This window comes from Bos mutus, chromosome 1 (assembly GCF_027580195.1).
Source record: "Bos mutus isolate GX-2022 chromosome 1, NWIPB_WYAK_1.1, whole genome shotgun sequence".
Classification (NCBI taxonomy): Eukaryota; Metazoa; Chordata; class Mammalia; order Artiodactyla; family Bovidae; genus Bos; species Bos mutus.
In genome coordinates, this window is record NC_091617.1 from 279,819 (window position 1) to 296,675 (window position 16,857).

At 47.2% G+C, this 16,857-nt stretch overlaps 1 protein-coding gene across 3 annotated transcripts; it reads left to right on the forward strand.

Annotated features, from left to right (window-relative positions):
- Positions 1–7,400: 7,400 nt before the first annotated feature.
- Positions 7,401–14,252, forward strand: KCNE1 (potassium voltage-gated channel subfamily E regulatory subunit 1). 3 transcript variants are annotated; one of them, XM_005901608.2, is made up of 3 exons: positions 7,401–7,760; positions 8,740–8,834; positions 13,563–14,252. In XM_005901608.2, the coding sequence occupies exon 3, from the start codon at positions 13,613–13,615 to the stop codon at positions 14,000–14,002; it is 390 nt and encodes a 129-aa protein (XP_005901670.1). In that variant the 5' UTR covers positions 7,401–7,760; positions 8,740–8,834; positions 13,563–13,612; the 3' UTR covers positions 14,003–14,252. The 3 variants fall into 3 exon arrangements, with proteins under 3 accessions (XP_005901670.1, XP_070243076.1, XP_070243744.1); XM_070386975.1 differs by having other exon boundaries at positions 13,567–14,252; XM_070387643.1 differs by lacking the exon at positions 8,740–8,834.
- The last annotated feature ends 2,605 nt before the right edge of the window (positions 14,253–16,857 follow it).

The following is a 16,857-nucleotide window of genomic DNA, read 5'->3' on the forward strand; positions in this document are numbered from 1 at the left end:
AAATTCTCTTCTATTCCATTCAATTCAGCAAATGTTCACTGAAGCTCTGTCATGCTCAAATACTACCAGGTGATATGGTCTGGTCTGTGACTGGCCCAGAAAGAGACATCCCCCAAATCATGGATAGATGTTGATGTTCAGTCACTAAGTGGTGTCCGACTCTTTGTGGCCCCATGGACTGCAGCACGCCGGGCTTCCCTGTCCTTCACCATCTCCCAGAATTTGCTCAAATTCATGTCCACTGAGCCCGTGAATAGATGAATATCGAGTCCACAAATAGATGAGCAACCAGTTATCCATTCAAGAATTATCTAGGCATCCCTCTTCCACATGCCAAGCTCCTTGCTGGTTGCAGTAGAGAACAGAAAGGCAAGTCCATCGGGAGAGCCCATCCTTCTGGAGCTTGTTGCTGGAAGAGAACTGGTAAGGTCATTGATTACTGATGAGTGAGGCAGAAAATGACAAGTGGCAAAGTGGACCTTGCAAGGACAAAGGAAGAGGGGTCAGATTCGACCAGGAGATCAGCCCAGAAACTCTTGCGAGATTCCCGGTAAAAGTTGATACAGGCTGGCCTTTGGTAGAGGCTTCAGAAATGAAAGGAGAAAAAAACAGTCCCGAGATCATTAAGAGGGTGGAGGACCATGGTCAGAGGTGATGCTCTGTTGCTGCTGGAACCTTCAAAGCCATCCTCAGCAAGGAGAGAAGACTGTTTCTGCTGGGAAGTCTTTCTGTGTGTTTGGGGGGGATGTGGGGAAGGTTAGCAAGAGAAAGGATATTTTCACTCTAATCTGCAAGGTGAGTGGATCTGAACATACCGTTGACTGAATGCCCTTCAACCTACCCATAGAGGAACTCAGTAAATACTGAATTGAACTGACTAGTCATCCAAGGAGAAGATTTGGTTATTGATAAAAATTGTAAGGAAAGGAGTCTGAGTTCAGACTAGGACATAACTTAGAATAATGATTCAGTTTCAAGATCAAGATTGTTATCAACCAACAAGGACCTACTATACACCACAGGGAGCCATACTCAATATTTTGTAATAACCTATAAAGAGAAAAGAATCTGAAAAATAATATATAAATACAACTGAATCACTGTGCTGTATACTTGAAACTAGCATAATATAAATTGACTTTACTTCAATAAAAAATACTTTAAATAAAATGAACAAAAAGTTTAAAAGTTAATAAATGAAAGATTGCTATCCAAATCTTTTCACTGTTTACAAAGCTTGCACTTAAAGGTATTTTGGAATTTGCCTTTCTAAAGATTTCCTTTGAATATTTTCCCTCTCATTCCCCTTTGAGTCATGCCAGATACCACTCTTGACTTCTTCACTTATTCCTTCAATTCCCATGGAGGACCCACAGAAACCCACATGAATCTAGACTTCCAGGCTGAGGTCCCGGTTGAAATAACACAGAAACCATGACAATGGCTGTGTTAGAAAGGACAGATCACTTCTAAAACAGTGACCTTCACACACATCCCCAGAAAGGCTGCCTATGCTGATTTTAAATTCAGGCTTGCCAATGCCCTTCCATTTCAGGCACTTTGGCCACAAGAGTGCTTCTGTGTTATCAGGAATTGGAGGTACACCAAAATAATCTCTGACAGGCAAAGAACTGAAGAGATGCTAATCTCTCTCCTGCATCTCCTTGTTCTTTGGCTGAGTAAAGCAGCCAGCACATTGCTACCTTTGTGATCTTAAATCCACAACATTTAAAAGGATTAGACATATGTCAGTGTAAACTGGATGGACGGAGTCTTAAAAAAAAATAAACACGAGGGAAATGTTTGTATTCAAATGTCAAACACTTTATGTGTCGATTTAGTGCTCTTTCTTAGCCATAAATAACATTCCAGGCTGTAATTAATTTATCCATGTTCCTATCAGCCCAGCATTATTCCAGGGCATAAAGGGGTGGAGAAAGGCGGAGTGGGGGTGGGGGGTAAACCAATACTGTTATTTCTTTTGGAAAAGCTTTCTTAATTGGACTTGTGTTCTTGTCATAATGAGGTGAAGGTCATTATTTGTCAAATGCAAGGGCAGCTGTGCTGCCTGGATTCGTGGGTCTGTAGCCAGACGTGTCGTCTTGTTTGGATGACTCAAGGGTGACAAAAATTAGTGCAGGTGCCCCAAGACCTGGACAGCTGCAACTTAGTGAGTGTTTTAGTGGACGATCTTGCCATCCACCCATCAGGCAACATTCAGTGGAACCAGTCACAGTACCACCCCATAGAATTAATGCTATAGAATTGAATTTGTTTTATGGGAGAGGCAGTCCCTGCTCTAAATCCTAATGTAACAGCCACGAATCACCCAGCATATCAGGGGTCCATAGGTCTGCAGAGGTATAGGGAAAATATTGCCCATGTGTGCCTTTGGGGTGAGGGTTGGGGAGAGTCATAGCTTTTCTCAGATTCCCAAAAGAATCATGAAAATTCAAGAACCATTGCTCTGAAAGGATAAACAGAACATACACATCAGTTCAGTTCAGTTCAGTCACTCAGTTGTGTCCAACTCTGCAACCCCATGGACTGCAGCACACCAGGCCTCATGTCCATCACCAACTCCCGGAGTTTACTCAAACTCATGTTCATCGCATCGATGAGGCCATCCAACCAGCTCATCCTCTGTCGTCCCCTTCTCCTCCGGCCTTCAGTCTTTCCCAGCATCAGGGTCTTTTCCAAGGAACAGCCAGAGAAAAGGCTTTTGCAGAAACTTTGTTCTGGAAGGACCTAGAACAGAAGAGACAAACTGAATACCCACAGAACCAGGCAGGACATTCCATAATGTCCTGGAAGCAGGCAGGCCTGCTAAGTGTCCTTGTTAGTTAAAGTGTTAGTCAGTTCATGTCTGACTCCTTGAGACCCCATGGACTGTAACCCTCCAGGCACCTCTGTCCATGGAATTCTCCAGGCAAGAATACTGGAGTGGGTAGCCATTCTCTTCTCCAGTGGATCTTCCTGACTTAGGGATCGAACCCGGGTCTCCTGCATTGCAGGCAGATTCTTTACTGTCTGAGCCACCAAGGAAGCCTCAGGGAGAACACAGAGTTTGCATTTTTCTGGAAAGGGGCTGTGCCATTAACTCCTGTCACTTGAGGTTCTGATAAATACGGGCATGAAGTTTCTAGATCCACTGGGTTTGATGAGAGAAGCCAAACGTCTAGATCTTTAGTATAAGAGCTCTCAATTTTTTTAATTTGAAAAACCAATTCAAAATTAAAGCAAACAAACAGACCCTCTGCCTGGAGGCTTGAACTGGCCTGCATTCCCTCCTCTAAGGCCTTTGCAGAAGATCTGGGATTTGACCAAGTCCTGAACCCCAGTTGGAGGATGATCATCGACCTGTGGTTTGGGAAGCTGGAAGCAGAGGGCTGAACCCGAGGAAGGGTGTGAGGCAGGGGAAAAGATGGGCCATGCACAGAGGGGCCACATCTGCTGCTCCAGGAGCTCAGAGGAGCAGAGATGTGGGACATGAGGTTGGGGAGCTGCAATGGCCTGTAGGCCCCAAGCAGGCTGGGGATGGTTTCTTTTTGGACCAGGAGCATCCCTTGAGAGGGTGTTAGGAAAATGCTGCCATTGGGAAAGATGCATCTTATGGGCAGGACTCCCAAAGAGGAACCCCAGGGGAAAACTGAAGCTGGCCTCCTGTGACCAGATGAATCAGATGGGAGATGTCGGCTACAGGAAGAGGGACAGATAAGATGTGAGCGTCTAGTGGCCCGCAGAGGAGACACGAACAGGTTCACTCATCTGTGAGGGATGCTGACATGGCTGGAGCAGCACTGGGTGGGTGGGGGGTGGTGTCAGGTCCCAGATGGCATCACCAGGCTCTCTTCCACCATTCTGCATCTCCCCACCTGTCACCAGAGGCAGGAGAGGGACTTCAATGTCCTCCTCCTCCTCCTTGTCCTTCTTGGGGGGAGGAAGTATTACAATTTCAGCACAATGCAGCACCCAGGTTATGCCCTGCAGCTGCTCAAGAAAAGTTGCTGGCTTTCCAGGCGTTCTTATTGAGAGGTGAGAGCTGCACCTGGGGATAGTAGCAGCCCTGGGGGAAGGGTCAAAAAGCAAGAAGGAAGGGGGCCTCAGGGGAGGGAATGTCCCCAGGTTAATGCCGGGGCATCTGGATGCCCATGGGACTGCAGCCAGGGGGAACAGAGCTGTCTGCATGATGCCAGGCTCCATATGTGTATCCAGGGTGAGTTCCAACGAAGACGGTCCTCTCTGGTGAGGGTGGCAGTGTGTGGAAAGTGTTGGGAATGTGACCAGGCTCTCCAAGCTGTGATCTTGCTCAGAAAGAATGAGAAGTGGCCGGAGCTCTGGCCTCGGATGTCCTCTGCATTGAGGTGGAATGCAGGAAGAAGAGGAATAAACCCACTGAAAGGAGAAGGCTCAAGTCTGTAGACCTTCTTCCTGAGACCAAGAAGAAGGGAGGAGGTGAAGAGCCAGAGGAAAAAAAATAACGAAATGACTCAAAGACTCTGCAGCTCTGTTGTTAAGATTGTTTAAGGCCAGTCACACCTGTTAAATGGGAAGAGGCAAAAATGAGAGCGTAAAAGAAGAAGGAAAGAAAAGAAGCCACTTCAAGTTCGCCAAAGGCGACAAAAGACACTCTTTCTCATCCATAATCATGTTTTATCATTACAAGCAGGAAATGACAGCAACAGCATCACCAGCAATAAAATGACTCATCACAGGTGGGATGGAGAGAATCGGAGTGAGAAATAAGGACGTCAGCATTCATTAGAACTCTGCGCTTGCCTCCACACACAGCGGAGCCTACTGTGCAGCAGAGAGAACTCACCCATCACCCAGCTACTGTGCAGACTCTATATTTGTATGTTTGGAAGTGTCTTCAAAAAGGTATTCTGTGAATGGCAATATTTTTTTCCCACGACTCTCAGCATGCAGGATCTTAGATCCTCCACCAGGAATTGAACTTGGGCTCCCTGCAGTGGAAGCAAGCACAGGGTCCTAATGAGTGGGGATGTTCTTATTTCTCTCTCTGATTCCATCCCACGTGTGAGGAATTACTTTATTGCTGATAATACTGTCAAAGGTTGAGACATCACCCCAATCCCTGACAAGGAGGGGTCTCTGTAGATGTTCTGGGGTGCTCCATCCATGCATGCTTACCTGGTCCCCAGGTTATTACTGAAAAGGGGAGCATGTAAGTTCAAGAGGACGAAGAGTTTTGCTTCAATGATCCATTTTTTTCCTTCTTAGTATGGAGTTCTTTGTGAAAAGGTAAGCAAAAAAAAAAATACTACATACATACAGCATGACCTTGAGGGAGTAGAATCTAGGGAATTTTCAGATATAGTTTATGTTTTTTTCTAAATATTAAAGAATATAGTTGCTACAAAAAAAAAGGAAAGGAAAATACAGAATGGTATAAATATGAAAATGAATCCAATGGAAGCCATCAGTAGCAGATAATAAGATTGTGGTATGCTATCTTACAGTCTTTTGAAATAATGCAAAGAAAGTAGGGAAAACCACTAGACCATTCAGGTATGACCTAAATCAAATCCTTTATGGTTATACCATGGAGGTGATGAATAGATTCAAGGGACTATATCTGGTAGACTGAGCGCCTGAAGGACTATGGACAGAGGTTTGTAACACTGTACAGGAGGTGGTGACCAAAGCATTCATAGAAAAAGAAATTCAAGAAGGCAAAATGGATTTGTGATGAGACCTCACAAACAGCTATGAAGACAAGTGAAAGGCAAAGAAAAAACAGAGAGATATGGCCAGCTGAAATATCAAGGAGAAATAAGAAAACCTTCTTGAATGAACAATGCAAAGAAACAAAGGAAAACAATAGAATGGGAAAGACTAGAGATTTCTTTAAGAAAACTGGAGATACCAAAGGAACATTTCATGCAAAGATGGGCTCAATGTACCATTTAGGGTTTGCATTTTTCACTTAACAGTACAAACTATTTGTAAACATTGTCCCCCACGTTGTTACCAGCTATTTGTAAGTATTATGCTAATGACCACATACAATATTCCAGTGTGTAGGATAACATTCTAAAATACCTACCATAATGCAACCACTTTTCTATTTTGAGACATTTAGATTCTAGTTATTTAAAGTAAAACTGCAAAGAACTTTTCTAAGCATAAAGCTATTCTACAATTCAGATTCCCACCATAGAATAGATTTCACACAATATAAGTGCACATCAAGGCCATGGACCCTTGAGGACTTTCCAGAGTGGCTGTATGGGTTTAGACTAGCAACCATGGTGCAGGGTAGTGCCAGCTTCACTTGTACCCACTGGGCTGCATCCTAAGGTGCCACACCCATTGGACCGCTTACCAGAGCCTTCAATGGGGTCCTTCCCAAGAGAATTCCCAGGTGGAGGCACAAGAAGTGACTGGCATCCCTGAAGGCTTTAGGCGCAGGAGAAAATGTCTTGTATCTCTAGGTCAAGAATCAAATTTCTCTGCTTCCTGCCTGCAGACTGCAAGCCTGGACCTTGTTCCCTAGCACTTTCAAGGGACTGTTATTTAGGAACTGCCCCTCTCAAGCTGGTCTCCCCACCACCTCCAGGCTAGTGGGCAGCTGCTGGAAGATTTGCCTGGAGGTTACTGGGGCCGTGGCTTAGTTTTTGCCCCTGATGGCCCTAAAGTCTGTTGCCCACCACCTCAGGAACTTTGGGTCTGGGCTGCCAAGGCATGGATGGCTCCAGTCACACCTGTGCACCCTCCTACACTGCCCTCCTCCCATCTGTCTGATCCACAGCTGCACCCCGAACTCAGGACAGGACACCTGGTCAGTGGGTGCTCAATAAAAGCTTGCTGAATAGGTGCATGGCCACTAGTGGGTTTCAACTGATGCTTTTGAACTGTGGTGTTGGAGAAGACTCTTGAGAGTCCCTTGGACTGCAAGGAGATCCAACCAGTCCATTCTGAAGGAGCTCAGCCCTGGGATTTCTTTGGAAGGAATGATGCTAAAGCTGAAACTCCAGTACTTTGGCCACCTCATGTGAAGAGCTGACTCCTTGGAAAAGACCCTGATGCTGGGAAAGATTGAAGGCAGGAGGAGAAGGGGATGACAGTGGATGAGATGGCTGGATGGCATCACCGACTCGATGGACATGAGTTTGAGTAGGCTCTGGGGAGTTTGTGATGGACAGGGAGGCTTAGCGTGCTGTAGTCCATGGGGTCGCAAAGAGTCAGACACGACTGAGTGAACTGACTGGGTACAGTTAACAAGGATCAGCTGGAGTTTTGAAAAGCGTCCTTGAAGTGATTGTTTGGAGCTGTTTGCAAAGGAGTTTAGTGAGTGCCTGGCCGAGAGTAGGGGGTCTCTGGGACTGACTTCTCTTGGCCACTGCGGTTTCTTGGTTTCTTGTTTGCCAACTCCACCCCCAACCTCCCACCCCCAGGAAGGTATAGCCGTCTGGCTGTCCTGCTGGCTGGCAGTTCTAATACAAACTCTCGGCGGACTCTGCGCCTACTCCGAGTGCCAGAGCATTTGCCGGGGCTAAACGCAGGGTGAGGAGAATCGGGGTGACCCCGGGGCTGGACCGAGGTGTCCTGGGGGCCGCGGGCTTGGCCGGGACGCTCGGGGGATGGGGCGGGGCGCCCTGTGACTCCGAAGGCCCCGCCCGCCCCGCCACGCGCTCCCTGGCCGAGCGCGCTGCCTGCCGCGCGGTTTTCTGTGCCCTGCGCTCGTCTTGCGCGGACCCCGCTGCGGACCCGGCTCTCTCCGCGCCCCAGACCCGGTAAGTCAAGGGCTCGTGCCTCCCGATTTCTCGCCTGGCGGCGCGCGATGCCCTAAATCGGGCGACCCTGAGGGGAGAGTCCAGGCACAGGGTCTCAGCCCCTCTGGGCTGCTGCTGGTGCCCCAGGCAGGGGGCACAGCGACCCCCTTGGAAGGCAGAGTAGATGACCCTGGCTCATGCCTTCTTCCCCTCTGTCCTCTTCACTTCTAGAACGCATGCAGAGAAAAATCATCTCAGGGCCAAATAACAACTTTCCCCCGTTATTATTAAATGACAGTCGTTCCTGTAGAAAGTTGGGGAAATACTTAAAGACATCCAAAGAAAACTAAAACCGCCCACGATCTTAGCCCCCGCTTGGGTTCAGAGACCTCCAGATCAGGCAAGACGCATACACACCGGCCTCAAAGGGGACTTTTTCCTTTTGGGGGACCAGAAAAGTTCTTGGGCCTTGGCATGTCCCCAGGGAAAAGGCATGGGACACGGAGAACATTACTGATATCTGATCTTGATTTTAAGTGGGGGAAGCCTGGAACTTTTAGAAGAAAGTTGACCTGGTACCAATCACCTGTTATGTGCCCAGGCTATCAGGTGCTAACCCACCCACCCAATCCCCATCACTCCCAAGCTCCACCCTCGATTTTTTTAGACTGCTGTACCTGAACTGACCGTTTGAGTCCCCTTTCAGGTTAATAAAGAGCTTCCAGCTCCGTAAAGGAAGGGCTTGTCAATAACCACAGCTGTTACTTATGGTCAGGATGATGGGGAACTTTGCTGTGGTCGGCCACTGCTTTAAATCATGTGATCAATAAATTGCCAGCAGGTGCAGTGGACTCTGATCTATGGGCTTCTAACCGGGGTGCAAAACCCTTCAGCTTGCTCTGGTCTGTTTCATGCTGCCCATCAGAGATGAGCTGAGGTTGGGTCTGAGGAAGTCAACCTTGGTTTCCAGAATATTCAGGTTATCTCTGGCTTTTGATAGGTTCTTAGGAAGTGGATTGTTTTGAAAATAAAGTACACCGTGAAGACCTCTAAGGGACTCGCTTTTGTCATCTCAAGTCTCTGAAGGCAGAGCTGGTGAGACAGTTTCTGTGTGTTTGGGGCTTTCTGGGAGTTGAATGTGACATTTACTTACGCAGGTATTCACACATGCATGCCTGCATCTGTGAATATTTACTCTGTTCCTGCCGTATGCCAGACATCGTTCTAGTCTTTGGGGTACATGGGAACAAGACAGGCAAAGATCCTGGCCCTCCAAAGCCCTCCAAAGATAGGGAAGACAAATGATGAACAATGAACACAAGAAACCAGAAAACTATACTGAGTGCAGTAGATAAGTGCTATGGAAAAAGGCAGAGTAAGTTACGGGAAATGGAAGGGAGGAGTAAAAATTTTGCTGTATTGACAATTACTGATGGTCTTAAACCTTTTTAGGAAAAGAAGAGTTGCATATATATATATATATAAAGCTATATTAATATTATATATAATGCATGCCATATATAATATAAGATACAACTATATTAACATAAAGTTTAATATATAAAATAAATAATGCTAACTAACTATACATAAAAATAATTTAAATTTTATTACATAAAAACAGACTACATTGAAAGAGGTTTTCATTGGGTTACCCACTAAGCTCTTTCCAGTGTGAATTCTACTTTATTGATTATTTGCTCTTCACATTCATGTCGTAGTTGATTGCACTTTCCTATTTAATTCAGCAAACCCTTACTGAGTCATTCTGGAGATGTGAGTGAGGTCAAGGTAAACAAGACAGTCTCTGACCTTACTGAGCCCCCTGGAAATGCACAGAAATGTCTACAAAGGATTGCAACACAACTTAGAATCTGGGCAGTAGAGACAGAGCACTGTAAGGGCCCAGAGTAGAGGAGGGGACTTCTTAAAGGGGCTTCACCAGTTGGCTCAGACATGCGCTTATGGTGGACTCATGGAATTTTGACAATCAAACACGGGGGTCTCACCTTTTTTGCAGAGAAACCAGCAAAAGTAAAAGACAGGAAAGCTGTGGGCTCATTCCATGCCTCCTTTAAACCCTGTAGTACAGTCAGGGAGAATCCCATTAACCTCAGTTTTCAGATGAGGAAATTGGGGCTCCCCGAGTTCATTTAATTTGCTGCAGGTAAGATTCTTCCTTCTCTGTGACTTCATGTGTCCTCCCAGAGAATGCCCTTCCATTCTCCATGCCAAAAGGCTTGTCTTTTTCACACACAGAGTTTGACCCAGTCCCTCTCATCAGCTCCCTGGTTCCCATCTCCACCCTTCACACCTCAGAGTTCCTCTCTGTAACCCACAGAGAGGTCTGAGAAGCTCTTGGTCCTACGACCAGACTCAAGAGCCAGCAGGGAGTCCTTTTCCGATCTTTGAGGGCAGTCGGATGTCATGCCTCTGTACAGGTTTCATCCTGATTTTTTGAGACTATGCGAGGGAAGGAGGTAAAAAGCCCAAAACAAAGCCAGCTGACTGCCTGGAAGGGTCTGAGCCCCTGTTGGCTTCTTTGCTGCCGAGAGGCAATTTGGACATTCCGTGTTCAGCCACCCAATCATGTCTGACTCTTTGTGACCCCTATAGACTCCAGAATGCCAGGCTTCTCTGTCCTTCACTATCTCCTGGAATTTGCTCAAATTCATTTTCATTGAGTTGGTGATGCCATCTAACCATCTCATCCTTTGCCACCCTCTTCTCCTCCTGGCCTCAATCTTTCCCAGCATCAGGGTCTTTTCCAATGAGTCAGCTCTTCGCATCAAGTGGCGAGAGTATTGGAGCCTCAGTTTCAGCATCAGTCCTTCCAATGAATATGCAGGGTTGATTTCCTTTAGGATGGACTGGTTTAATCTCCTTGAACATAGTGTTGTGATAAAGATGAAAACAGTTGACAGTTACTTCCAAGGAAAATTGGAAATTTCTCACCGAATTCTTGACTCAGTAAGATCCTGTTCACCCAAATGAAGCTTATCCATAATTGTTTGTCCCTAGTTCTGCTTCCTGAAGCAAATAATATTGATTTCAAAACTGGTTGCTCTTTCTAGGAAAGGCTTAGGGAATGCTGTCAAGCGTGACGGGAATGTCACCCCCATCCCACCGCTATGGTCCCCGGGAGCCTCCTGGTTTCACTAGAACTGAGCCAGGGCTGGAATTTGTATCCCTGACCTTCCTCCTTCCTGGACTCCACCCCAGAATCTGGCCCTTTCAGCAGAGAGCTTGGAGTCAGCCACAAAAGCCCTTTCAGTAAACGCGTAGGAAAGGGTGAGAGGTGCAGTGCTGGGAAAACTGCTCTAAAAGCCTGTTATCAGTGCTGATATGTGACAGAGCCGGAACTCCAGGGAAAAATGCAGAAGGTGAGGCCTGTGCTGGGAATACAGTGACATCACTTGCTGCCCCCGCTTCCCCCTGCTACAGGGGGGCAGTGCCGGAGGCCTGCTTGGTCTCCATTTGCAACTGTTCAGCTCATCCCAGCAGCCCACAGTCATGAATCCTGAGTGAGTCAGTGGACCAGAAGCCCTGGGACTAAGCTTTGAAAAAAAAAATTGCACTAACCTTAACTGGACAGCAAGGAGATCCAGCCAGTCCATCCTAAAGGAAATCAACCCTGAATATTCATTGGAAGGACTGATGCTGAAACTGAAGCTCCAATACTTTGGCACCTAATGAGAAGAGCTGACTCATTGGAAAAGACCCTGATGCTGGGAAAGATTGAAGGCAGGAGGAGAAGGGGGTGACAGGATCGGATGTTGGATGGCATCACCGACACGATGGACATGACTTTGGGCAAACTTCAGGAGATGGTGATGGGCAGGGAAGGCTGACATGCTGTAGTCCATGGGGTCTCAAAGAGTTAGACATGACTTAGCAACTGAACAACAAACCTTGATTAGGGGCAGTGAGACCCTATGAAAGGTCTCAAACCCAAGCAGAAGCAGAAACTTCTGGAACCAACCCTCCCCTCTTTCTGGGCCCAATAAGGCCAGTTTGAAAATGTTCAGCACAAGCTGAGCATCAAGCTGGTTGTGTTTGGAGTTGATTCCTGCTTCCTGCTTCCTGCTTCCTGCTGCTTCTGCCTCCTCCAGCCCCATATTCCCTGAGCGAGATACAAAAAGCTGTGGTTCTCCCTGGTCCAGGAGAGGGTTCATCTGTTGCCTATTTAGATCAGAAGCCAGTCCCCACTTGGGTAGACCCAGTTTTATCTGATACAAGTGGCTGGCTTCTCAGTTTCTTTGAGCCTAAATACAGATCCACCGTCTCTCTGCAAGATCCGGATAACTCCCTTTTCTGTGCTAATAAAATGTGAGTCCATGGCTAAAAGATTAAAGTTTATGGGTGCATTTTTAATAGGAGACATGACTTCAAGCAAGTCAGCTCACCTCTATCCAGCCCAGTTTTCTATAAAGTTAAGGTCGTTGAATCAGCTGGTCTCCAAATCCACTGGAGTCCAGCAGTCTTAACTGTGGCCACCAGGCAGTGCTTTGGCATTATAATGGATGTGAACTTAGGGAATGGGCCACAGCCCCCAGCTGTCGTGCAGATTAGGTTCTGTGTCATTTGTACCGTGCTGATTATTAGAGGATGTTGCCAAGCTCATCGTGTGACTCATTATGCAAACACACCATGAGACTCAGCAGGCAAGCCTTGGGGGCACAGAATGCATTTAGCAAAAGTGATACAATAAGTGTAAAGTCAGAAGAGACTTTTCGTTAAAAATAACAGCATTGTTATTTGAAAGGCAGTTAATTCACTTGGCTTTTCTGGTTTGCCACCAAGTTCTGACAGGCTCAGCAGAGATGCCAGCGTGAGTTCAGATGGGGGCAGCTGAGGTCACGGTGATGACTTAGGAATTTTTCTCCAAAACTCCTGTTCAGGTTGTATGATGGATGCACAAGACTGAAAAAGAAAATCTGAAAAGCAAACAAGATTAGAAAATTATGCTATGAAATTTCTATTTCTCTTCTTAGAAAGTTCTTCCAGGTATTCAGGGAGCACAATACACTGATTGGTCAGTTTCCTAAGGGTTAGGGTTCTCAGTCACGACTACCAAGTAGGATCACCTGGGAAGTTTGGAAAAGTCGCAGTGCCAGACAGGAACCCAGGCCAAGGGTCTCTCTTTCTCTTCTTTACAAGGCCACTGCCTTGTCAGATTAGGGCCTTACCTTCAGGACCATACCTAGGTGCTTCAGTGGTAAAGATTCCACCTGCCAATGCAAGAAACCCAGGAGACGCAAGTTTGACCCCTGGGTTGGGACAATCCCCTGGAGTGGGAAATGGCAACCCGCTCCAGTATTCTTGCTTGGAAAATTTCATGGACAGAGGTGCCTGGCCAGCTGTAGTCCATGGGGTTGCAAAGAGTCGGACACAACTGAGTGACTGAGCATACATGCACAACCTTAATTAGCTCCTAAAGACCCTACCTCCAGCCACATTAGGGGTTGCAGCTTGAATATATGAATTGAGGGGGACACAGTTTGGTCCATAGCACATAAACTAAAAGATACACCTATCACAAAATATGTGCATTCAAGGAGCTCTCCTGCTGATCACCTGCAGTGACAGGGGCTGGAAATGGTGAATAGAAATAAATGTGAATCAATTAATCGTTTGACCCATCAAGAGAGGGCACTGTGCAGATCCCAGGTGGCACATCCCATAACAGATGCGTGTGGTTAGGGTACGCCGTCACTGGGATTTTTAAAAAATCTGTGTGGTGTGTGTGTGGTGGTGGTGGCTGGTGGGGTGGGTTTGGGGCCAGTCCATATTTTGTGATTTCAGGTTGCACTTTTCTTTAAGACAGTTTTCCTGGGAAGTTCACCCTCCCGGAGTGAAACCTGACTCTCAGGATGATCCTGTCTAACGCCACAGCCGTGACACCTGTGCTGACCAAGTTATGGCAGGGGACGGTTCAACAGGGCAGCAACATGACTGGGCTGGCCCGCAGGTTCCCGGGCCATGAGGACGGCAAGCTGGCAGCCCTCTACATCCTCATGGTCCTCGGCTTTTTCGGCTTCTTCACCCTGGGCATCATGCTGAGTTACATCCGCTCCAAGAAACTGGAGCACTCCCATGACCCATACAACGTGTACATTGAGTCCGACACTTGGCAGGAGCAGGACAAGGCGTACTTTCAGGCCCGGATTCTGGAGAGCTGCAGGGCATGTTACGTCATTGAGAACCAGCTGGCTGTGGAGCGACCCAGTGCATACCTTCCCGAGATGAAGCGGTCGTCCTGACCCCAGGACCAGTCAAAACTGGACAGAGCCTCCCTGATGAGCTGATTTTTCTAATCACATGTTCCTTTTTTCTTTATTGTATGAGTATAATTGGGGTTTTTGTCTATCATAAGGGGTGAAAGGGTGATTTAATGTCACTATATTTCTAAAATCACATTCCTTCTATAATAGATTGTCAGTCATTCCCCAGTATCCGTGACTGCCTTGTTAATTGCAGCAAAATCCCTGCAATCATGGCCTCTGAGAATAAAAGCCATATTTCCCTGACTCCCTTGCAGCTAGCAAGGTCATGTGTATGAAATTCTGGCCAGCAGAAGGGGGAGTGATGAGTGCAGTTTCCCGGTGAGCCTTGAAAAGGAAAGGATATGTCCCCCAGCCCCCTTTCTCCTTTACCACTGGCTGGGACATGGATGAGGTGGTGAGCCAGCTTTGAGTCTGGAAAAGGACTGTGTTTTCACAGATGGCAGAGCAACAGGAGTCTGGGTCCCTGGGTAATGGCATGGGCCAGGGTCTGGTCAATCACCAGCTCAAACTTCACAAGAATGGGAAACCAACTCTGATCTTCCTTAGCCACTGTCATTTTGGTTTCTGTTAAAGTAACAGAATGAGCTTCCCTAGTGGTTCAGTGGTAAAGAATCTGCCTGCAGTGCAGGAGCTTCAGGAGATGCAGGTTTAGTCCCTGGGTTGGGAAGATCCCCTGGAGAAGGGCATGGAAATCCACTACAGTATTCTTACCTGGAAAATTCCATGGACAGAGCAACCTGGTGGGCTACAGTCCATGGCAAAGAGTGGGATATGACTGAAGCAACTTAGCATGCACACACAAGTAACAGAATCAACATCCTGATGAACACACCTTTCTTATGGAACTGAGACCAAAGGCATAACATTTCCATATTTGTCACAAGCATGCTTTCCCCCTTGTTACAGGACATCCTTTTCCCTTTTTACTTGTACCCTCACTACAGAGGCTCCATCCTCTCTATGCTTTCCTGCTTCCCACTCCTCCCTTATGACCATCCTACACGCACACAACCCCCTTCCAAAACACACAGACACAGGCTCACACCCACAGGCACACACATGCACACAGAAACACACACAGATACATAAGGACACACACACACACACATTTCCTACTCACGTAACTCAATCTCAGTGCTGCAGGATTGAGATGCAGGAAAAAAAAATAATCCCACTTCAGAATGTGTACCAAGGGGGAAGGTTCTCAGGTATCATGGTAGGAGGGATGGTGGCACCTACCACCTCAAGATCCCTGGGAGGGACTTCCCTGGTCATCCAGTGGCTAAGACTCTGCATTCCCAAGGTAGGGGGCTGGAGTTCACTCCCTGGTCAGGCAACTAGATCCCACATGCCACAGCTAAGACCCAGAGAAGCCAAATAAAGAAATGAAAAAAAAAAAAAGACCCGGGGGAAGGTGTGGGTGTGGGCAGGGGGCAACCCAGGGGACTGGGGTGGCAGGGCCTTTTGAGATGATGTGCCCACCACAGTTGAATTGTGTCCCCCTCCCCACTCCAAAGACACCTTCAAGTCATAACCCCTGCACCTGTGAATGAGACCGTACCTAGAAATAAGGCCTTTGCAGATGTGATCAAGGAAGGTATGGTCATTGTTGCTTCATCACTAAGTCGTGTATGGCTTTGCAACCCCCACAGACTATAGCCTTCCAGGCTCCTCTGTCCATGAGCTTTTCCAGGCAAGAATACTCGAGTGGGTTGCTATTTTCTCTATAGAATCTTCCTCAACCCAGGGATTGCACCCTTCTCTCTGCATTGGGAGGCAGATTCTTTACTGCAGAGCCACCAGGTGGACCCTAATCCAATATGGCTGATGCCTTATAAAGTGAAATGAAATGAAGTCACTCAGTCATGTCTGACTCTTTGCAACGCCATGGACTGTAGCCTACCAGGCTCCTCCGTCCATGGGATTTTCCAGGCAAGAGAACTGGAGTGGGTTGCCATTTCCTTCTCCAGGAGATCTTCCCAACCCAGAGATTGAACCTGGGTCTCCTGCATCGTAGGCAGATGCTTTCCCCTCTGAGCCACCAGGGAAGTTTTCGATGTCCTTATAAGAAGAGGGAAATTCAAGCAGAGACTGGGTGATGCAGCAGCAAACCAAGGACAGCCAAGGACTGAGGGTCATGCCCAGAACCTGGGCATGGAAGGACTCTCCCAGACAGCTTCTAGGGTAAACGTGGCCCCTAGACACTGTGCTTTCACACTTCAGGCTTCCAGAACTGCAAAAACAAGGGGTTTGTACTGATTGAAGCCCCTTAGGTGGGGTTAGTTTGTTCCAGCAGCCACCCCAGCTCGGGATAGCGTGTTCCTCTTGGCTCTTCACAAGACAGAGATTCCCTTGGACACTTCCCTCCCAACTGGAGGATAGGGAAGGAATTCAGGGGTAGGGGCAGATGGTTCCAGGGACTTGCTCATGGCAGCAGAAAGATACTCATGAGCCTAGCTGAGAAATTCACAGGACATACACCCTTGGTCTCAGCCCTCTTCCCCAGAGGTCCTGGGTCACCTGCCCCATCCTGAATACTTGCCTGCCTGGGCATAAAGAGGATGGAATCCTTACAGAAAACATACTTGTTAGAAACCTGCATATAAAATAATAAAAATAATATAAATATTTATGTTATAATAAAAATAAATAAATGCACATAGTATAAATTCGAAGCAATACCCAAGGACTGCAGGTCATCCTCAGATAGACCATTGGTACCCAGTCCTTGCTTCATGTAATAGACAGTGATTTCTTCGTGAGCTTGAAGGTGGGGTTCCTGACGGAGCATCTCTGAGGCGGAAGCCTGGCAAGGTTACTAGTCTCCAAGA